We start from the raw sequence: 7286 nt of genomic DNA, 5'->3' as shown, positions 1-7286 counted from the left end.
GTGCTGGCTTCCTCCTAAAATAACTGCTTGAAAAATATCCTTACAGCTGCTAATATATATATTTTTTTATCGGGTGCCGAGCCGGTGGGTATGCTGACTAGGTGCTCAGGCAGTTAATAAGTCAGGTTTAATTGCGGCTGGACCTGGGTACAGTTTGCACTTCCGCGGTGCCTATTGTCCAAGGACAGCAAAGTGCTTTACAAGCATTAAATCTTATCGCAGGCTGCAAGGCAGGTAAGGATATACCGGGATTATTGCATGCGTCGCTGAAACGCGGCCAGCTCCGGCTGGGAACACATCAGCTATTTACCAGCGAGTGGCAAAGCGATGCAGCATTTTAGGACCGAGCGGGAAATAGAATCTGGTATTGAACTGGAACAGCAGCAGGACTTGTAAAAATGTGAAATAAATTATTGGGGCCGAGCGGTGGTGGGGACACGGAGTTAACGGGCGGTGGGCAGCGCTGTGAAGGGCAGGGACCTTCGGCAAAGCGCCGTGGGACCCGTGGGGACGCGGACACGGTGCCTCTCCCCGCTGCTTCGGGGAGGGGGAGCCGCACAAAGGGCCGTGGCGTGGGGAGGGGGCCGCGGGTGACGGAGGGGGAGGGACCAGCTATAAACCCCCTCGGTGGGGTGGGTTTGTAAACACCCCCCCCCTCCCCTCCGTGGGGTCCCTCCGCACCCCCCGCAGCTCCGAGCCGGGCTGGCGGCGGGGAGGGGGGGCGGCAGCGGCTCGATCCTCCCCCCGGCTCCCCCCATCGCGGGCAGGTCGCGGCGGGGGGGCCGGGGAGGAGCCGGGCCGGGGGCGCCGGGGCCGGGAGGCGGCGGGCAGCCGCCCTTCCTCCGCGCCGCCAGCGGCACCCAAACTTTCGCACCGAACTTTTTATTCCGTTTTTTTTTTATTGTTGTTTGAGGATTTTTTTATTGTTGGTGGTTTGTTTTTTTTTTTTTTTTCTCGTTGCCTTCTCGGCGGCGGGAGGAGGCGGGCGGCAGCGGGGGGGGTGGTGAGGGACGGGGGGGGGGGAGCCCTCTGCAAACCCGCCCCCCGAGCCTGCGTGTCCGGCGGAGCCGCGGGATGAGCCGGGGGCGGCGATGAGCGCGGCGGGGCCGGGGGCGGCGGCGGCGGGGCCGCTCTCCCGCAAGCAGCGGCTGATGGCCGCGCTGGCAGCCGGCGAAGCGGCGGCGGCGGCGGGCGGCCCCGGGGCTCCTCAACCCCCGGCGCCTCCGCTTTGCTGCTTCATCTGCGGCGGCGGCATCAGCCGCGGCAAAGAGCTAAAGCTTCAAGTGCGACCCCCCCGCGACCACCGGCCCTTCTTCCCGTTCCTGCAGCACCAGGAGCCGGCGCCCGGCGCCCGCGCCGTCTCGGCGGAGGGCTGCGCCTTGGTCTGCGCCGTCTGCCGCTGCTTCCTGGGCGAGCAGTGGGACTCCTTCGAGCGCAGCCGCACGCCCGTGGAGAAGCGCATGTACTGGCTCAAACGGCCCCACCAGTGCGAGGCGGCGGCGGCGGCGGCGGCGGGGGAGCCGGGCTGCGGCGGGGGGCCACGGGCTGGGACCCCGCCGCGCCGCCGCGCCGCCCCGCCGGCCGGGAGGAGGAGGAGGAGGAAGAGGAGGAGGAGGAGGAAGGGCCGGCAGCCGGGTCTGACCTCTCCGAGCTCTCCGACGCCGAGCCCCTCTCGGAGCCCGAGGGCAGCGGGGCCCGGGCCCCCCCGGCGGCGGCGGTGGCGGGGGGCAAGCGGGGGCCGCCGTGCTGCTCCTCGGAGGACAGCGAGATCAACATCACCAGCGAGGAGGAAGAGGAGGAGGAGGAAGGCAGCGAGCGGCCCGCTTGGGCGTCGGGCAGCGCCTGCTACATCTGCGGCAGCGCCCTGTCCCCCGCGGCCCAGCACCGCGTCCACGTGCAGAAGCAGGAGAAGGCCTCGCCGGCGCCCTTCTTCCCCTTCCTCTGGCTGCACAGCCCCCCGCCCGGCGCCCAGCCCCTCTCGCCCACCGGCAGCACCCTCGTGTGTCCCTGCTGCTTCGCCTCCCTCATGCAGCAGTGGCAAAGCTTCGAGCTGGCCAACGTGCCCGTGCTCCAGCGGCTCTACGTGGTGCCCCTCAATGCCGGCGCCATGCCCGCCAAGGGCCGGCGAGGGCTGAAGGAGGACGGGCCGGGGGCCCCGCCGGTGCCCGAGGCTTGCTACCTCTGCGGCGAGGAGTGCGGCAAGGAGGCGAGGCCGGTGGCGGCCAAGATCACCAACGGCAACGCGAAGAGCACCATGCATTTCCCCTTCCTCAGCCTCCTGCCTTGCCCGCCCAGCGCCAAGGGGCTGAACAAGCACTGGGAGGTGAGCAGCTGCCGCAAGTGCTTTGGGGTCTTGCAGGACCTGTGGGCCATGTACAGGGCCTGCCACAACGAGGAGCTCATCACCTCGGTGCAGAGCTTCCTGGGCCGGTACCACCAGGTCTTCTCTGCCGGTGACCCCGGCGGCCTGGCCGGCCACCCCGCCATCAAGCCCGGTCCCACCTCCGTCTGCTACATCTGCGGGGCCGAGCTGGGAGCCGGCAAAGAGTTCCAGCTCAACGTCAACCCGCCGGGGCGATTTGGGGAGAAGGAGCCCTTTTTCCCCTTCCTGACGGTCTACCCACCCGCCCCACGGGCCAGACCGGCCGACTCGACTGGGCTGGTGGCCACCTGCGTCCTCTGCTACCACGACCTGCTGGGGCAGTGGCTGCAGCACGAGGGCAGGAACTCCCACCACCCCAGCAGCGCCTGGTCCCGGCAATACAAAGTGGAGACCTTCGTCTGCTTCTTCTGCCGGCAGGAGAAGAAGCGATGCCTTGGATTAAAAGCGGTGCAAGTGGCCAGGCTCCCTGTCTTCCTCTACACTCTCCGCGTGGCCAACAGCTTGCTGGTGGATGACGGGAAGCAGCTGACCATCGGCGCTTGTGCCGAGTGCGGTGCCGTGGTCCTGGCCGGCAAGAGCATGACCTCGCCGGAGCTGCTGGGGACGGCACCCCCGGCTCTCCTCCCCAAGGTAAGGCGGTTGGCCCGGACCCCATCCCTCCCCTCCCGATGTTTCCCAGCTCTGGCGTGGAGGAGGAGGTGGAGCGGTGACATAGATGGATGCTCTCCTTTCGGGTCTGGTCCCTGGGGGCGAACGCTAATGGATGGGGTGCCTTTAGCAATGAACTTTTGGAGCTGTCAAGCTGCGAAGGAACAGATAAAAATCCTTCCAAGAGGTGGGGAGAGCCAAGAGCTGTCCCGTTGCCGAAGCGTGTGTCTGTGTTACTGGCGCCTGCTCGCTTGCAGCCCTGTGCAAGGGAGGTGGGGGCCAGCACGGAGGGGATCCCGATCCCGTCCCGCTCGCTGTCGGGGGGATCAGAGGTGCTGGAGGGGAGGGAGGGCTGGCCGGCCTGTCCTCCATGGCAGCATCCTCGGGAAGGTCACGGGAGCGCGTGGCCTCCGCTGCCGAGGAAACTTCTCGAGTTCTCTCTGGTTTTATAAGGTGCCTTAATGAAAGGGTTTCCCCTCGGAGAAACCCCAGCCCTTCCCGCAGCCAGGGGGGCTGGTGTGTGGGCTCTGGGCTGGGTGTCCCCCACCTGTGCTGCTCGGCTTGTCCTGCAGCGAGGGACCCCCAGGCAGCGTCCCCCCGTGCCTCCAGCCCCCCGTGCCCCCGCGACGGAGCCCTGCGGCCCTGAAGGGTGTCGTGGGTGCCATCGCCTGGGTGCTGCCAGCCAACCGGGGTTACACAGGGCGCTTCGGGGGCATCCCTTGGCTGGTTGCAAAGATGATTTTCCGTTCAGCCGTGCCGGTTTGCAAGCGGGGGGGATGATGCTTGGAAAGCTGCGTGCACCGGAGGGTCGGCCCGGGGAGCGCCAGGACGGTGCAGGAGGTTGGCTTGGTGCCGGTGATGGGAATCCTTCAGAAGCTTTAGGATTTCGGGTGGTTTCCAGCCCGAGCTGGATGGTCCCAACATCATTGCAGGTCATTCCTGGATGCAGATGATTTATTTCAGCCAACACGCCTTGCCGTGCATGGAAGGGTCTGAGGCGGTGGAGACTTTCTGGGTGTTGGAGGTGGTGTGGGGCTGCGTGGGTTGCGATGCCCCCATGGTCGTGGCTGTGCTGCCTGTCTGTCTGTCCCCTGGTCTGGTGGCATTTGCAAAGTGCTGGAGTTCTTGCTGGCTGGTGGAGGGTTTGGGAGGCAGGCGAGCATCCCGCAGTGCTAACCCAGGGGGTGATGCTGGGGTGACGCTCCAGCAGAGCCCAGGTGGGTGCAGCCGGTGAGGGGGGCACCACCCGTGTGTCCCCAGCCTCTGCCCCGTTAGTGTCCCCGGGTCATGTCATGGGGACATTGTGGACAGCGACTCTGCCCCAGCTCGGATGCCGGCGTTGGGTGCTCAGGGTGCTTCCTGCAGGGTTCGTTAGTGACCCCCCAGAGCCTGGCATTTCTTGGGCACGCCAGTCCTCGTCCCCGCTGGCCCCAGCCCCAAACTCCTGCTTTGGGCTCCTGCCCGCAGCCCCGTCTCCGACCCGAGTGGCTCTGAAAAGCCTTTGTGTGGGCTATGAAAGGCAGAGGGGGAGGAGGATGCGGAGGGTGTCCCGGGGAAGGGATGCTATTCAGTTCCTCCCTCTTGTTCCTGGGTTTGCTAATGAGCAAATTAAGGGGCTGCTCTGACGAGCAGGGTGGCAGGAGGCAAGGCAGAGCGGGTCCTCTGGCAAGCTGCCTGGGGAGGGCACGGCCGGTCTGCTGGGCGCTGCCGTGTCCTGGTGCTGACTGGGGCTGGCCAGGAGGTCCTCTTGCCTTTTTCCCTCTCCATCAGGCTGAGACCTCACAGACATCAAAGTTATTTAAAACATGGCTTAATGCTTGGGTAGGGCTCTTGGCTAATTTAATTGTACCCTCATTCAGCCCTGCTGCCTGCTGGAAGCCACCCTGGACGAGCCTTTTGCCCTCGTGTGACACCCAGGTCCCTGCTCAGATGGGACCAGGCAGGAGGGAATGAGGAGTTAAAACCATCTCCCCGTTCCTTGCAGCTCTGCAGCTTCGTTTTTGGACTGCACTTGCTGTTCTGCACGCCCAGGATTGACACCCCCCTGCACGTAGAGCGGGTGGTTTGCTGCTGTCCTGCCTGCAAGGACTTAATCCCGATGGCTCAAAGTTTGAGGCACTGGGTAAACGCATGAAATGCCATGAGATACCTCCACGCCCCCCTTCTTTTAGCAGGGCAGCAAGAGCAGGATGGGGCTCAGGTCCCCTCTATAACAGCTTGGAGATGCTAACGAGGGAACCCCACATCTGAGGCTCGTCAGGAGGGTGGAGGCTCTGGTATTTTGGGTGGAGCAGTGGCTCTGGTGCTGGTTTGGTGCTGGGGAGCAGTGGGGTAGGGGATGCTGTGTGGAGGTGCCGGTGGTCCTACCTGCTGCAGGAGGGTCTCCTGGAGGTAAGCGCTGCCTGGCGGGGGGGCTGCTGCAGAAACCCCGCCGTTGGCTTGCGTGGGGTGGGTTTGGGTTCTCCCACCAAGAAAAAATGGCAATGCTGGGCCACTGAAAGCAGAGAAGGTGCTGAGGCCGATTGCTGTGAATAAACCATAAAAAGCCCAGGCTTGGACGGTGTCTGGAGGTGATGCTGACCTGGCCCCAGCCATGCCTGACGAAGCCGCCCCTCGAGCCCTCCTGCCCTCTCCGAAGGGGCAGAGTGCTCCATCCCTGGCAGTCCCGGGTCAAGGGCTGCTTGTGCTTGTCCTGGCTGGGGACTTGGCCCCTTTTTTTTTGGGTTGGAGCTCCAAAGGTCGTGCTGCGTTTCCAAAGGGCTTCGTCGCGCTTACAGCTGTTGGTGGGCATTTCCGTCGTGCCTTTTGGAAAAGGTTTTGGGCCAACACCAAAGAGTTCGTGTGTTCTTGGCTAAGCTGGGCAGCAGCAGAAACACCTGGATGCCAGGGAAGCAAACCCCGGAGGCGGAGGGTGATGCCTGACCCCGTGTTCTCTGGGAGGGTACGGATACCTGGGTGTATCACAGCGGGAGAAGTGAGAAGCCTTCCCAGGCAACCAGCGCTAGGACAAGAGGACACAGCCTCAAGCTTCACCAGGGGAGGGTCAGGTTGGACATGAGGAAGCATTTCTTCTCAGCAAGGGTCATTAGCCATTGGAAGGGGCTGCCCAGGGAGGTGGTGGAGTCACCATCTCTGGAGGGGTTTAAGAAAAACCTGGCCATGGCACTTAGTACCATGGTCTAGTTGACATGGTGGTGTGAGGGCAATGGTTGGACTCGATGATCCCAGAGGGCTCTTCCAACCTGGTTGATTCTGTGTGAAGGGTCCCAGGCCGTGGCCAGGCGGGCTGCCTGGGGCTCTGCTCGTCCCTTACGTGCAAGGGAGGAGCAGAGCTGGTCTCACACATCTCAATTTTTTTGGCTTCCAGGTCGGGTTGGCTTTGGTGGTTATATTCGTGCTTGTGCCACTTTTTGTTGTCACTAATTCTAGCAGATACAGAGAGAAATCAGGCCAAGGTATTTTAAGCCAACTTTATTGGGATAAACCTGTTTTCTTTGCAGCATATATATAGTAAAGATGTTTTTAGCGAGGCTCGTGTTGCCTTTCAGCAGAGCAGCTTCCTCCGCTGCGGCTGACACCAGCCGGGTCTGGCGTTTTTCGGATGAGATCTCCATCCCGGCACGGAGGTGGCAATATAATCGTGATATGACTTCATGTCTCGGGGCATGGCCTCCCGCGGGATCGTGTTCCCAGATGGCAAACAAAGAAACACCCTGAGGAAAATGTGCCGCTCGCTTTTTCCTGCCGGTGAGGTCAGGGTGGGTTTGGTGTGGACCCAGCCGGGCTGGAAACCCTCACCCCTCCATCCCTCCTCATCCTCACCCGCTACGGGGGTTGTTTCAAAGTCACCCCATGGGTTGGTGGCTCGTGTCCCCGGGGTCTCCAGCCAGAGGGTGTGTGTCCTTCAGCACAGGGGCCTTTTGCTGTGGCTGGGCTGACCTTGCTGGCCCAGCTGTCCGAAATACCAGGGCTCCTGCGCTGCTGCCAGCCGCCGTGGCCTCCAGACCTTGTGCTGACTCCACAGCTCACCAGCTGGCTGCTATATATTTATTTTTACGAGCCCCCCCACCTCACTCCCCACCCCTTGCCTTCTCTCTGCCTTTCCCAAAAGCAGCAGCAGAGGATTGGCAGCTCAACCGCTGCCTCTTTTCTGCAGGCACCTGCCAAAAACGCTGGGCTGAACCGTGTGCTGCCCAGGGAACCCTGCCTGCACCCCCCAAAATATCCCCCGCAGCCCCCCTGGGGGGACAGGGAA

The 7286-nt window shown here is 63.2% G+C and overlaps 1 protein-coding gene across 1 annotated transcript in view; it reads left to right on the top strand.

Annotated features, from left to right (window-relative positions):
* The first annotated feature begins 1941 nt into the window (after positions 1–1941).
* The window catches only part of GSE1 (Gse1 coiled-coil protein), a 93424-nt gene continuing 88079 nt past the window's right edge, over positions 1942–7286 (top strand). Inside the window, exon 1 of the mRNA XM_068411276.1 lies at positions 1942–3013. Coding sequence (XP_068267377.1) covers positions 2027–3013 — 987 coding nt within the window. The 5' untranslated portion in view covers positions 1942–2026. The remainder of the gene's footprint in view (positions 3014–7286) is intronic.

Source organism: Nyctibius grandis, chromosome 12, assembly GCF_013368605.1.
Source record: "Nyctibius grandis isolate bNycGra1 chromosome 12, bNycGra1.pri, whole genome shotgun sequence".
Classification (NCBI taxonomy): Eukaryota; Metazoa; Chordata; class Aves; order Nyctibiiformes; family Nyctibiidae; genus Nyctibius; species Nyctibius grandis.
Note: the sequence above shows the minus strand (reverse complement) of the source record. Positions and strands in the feature narration are given on the sequence as shown.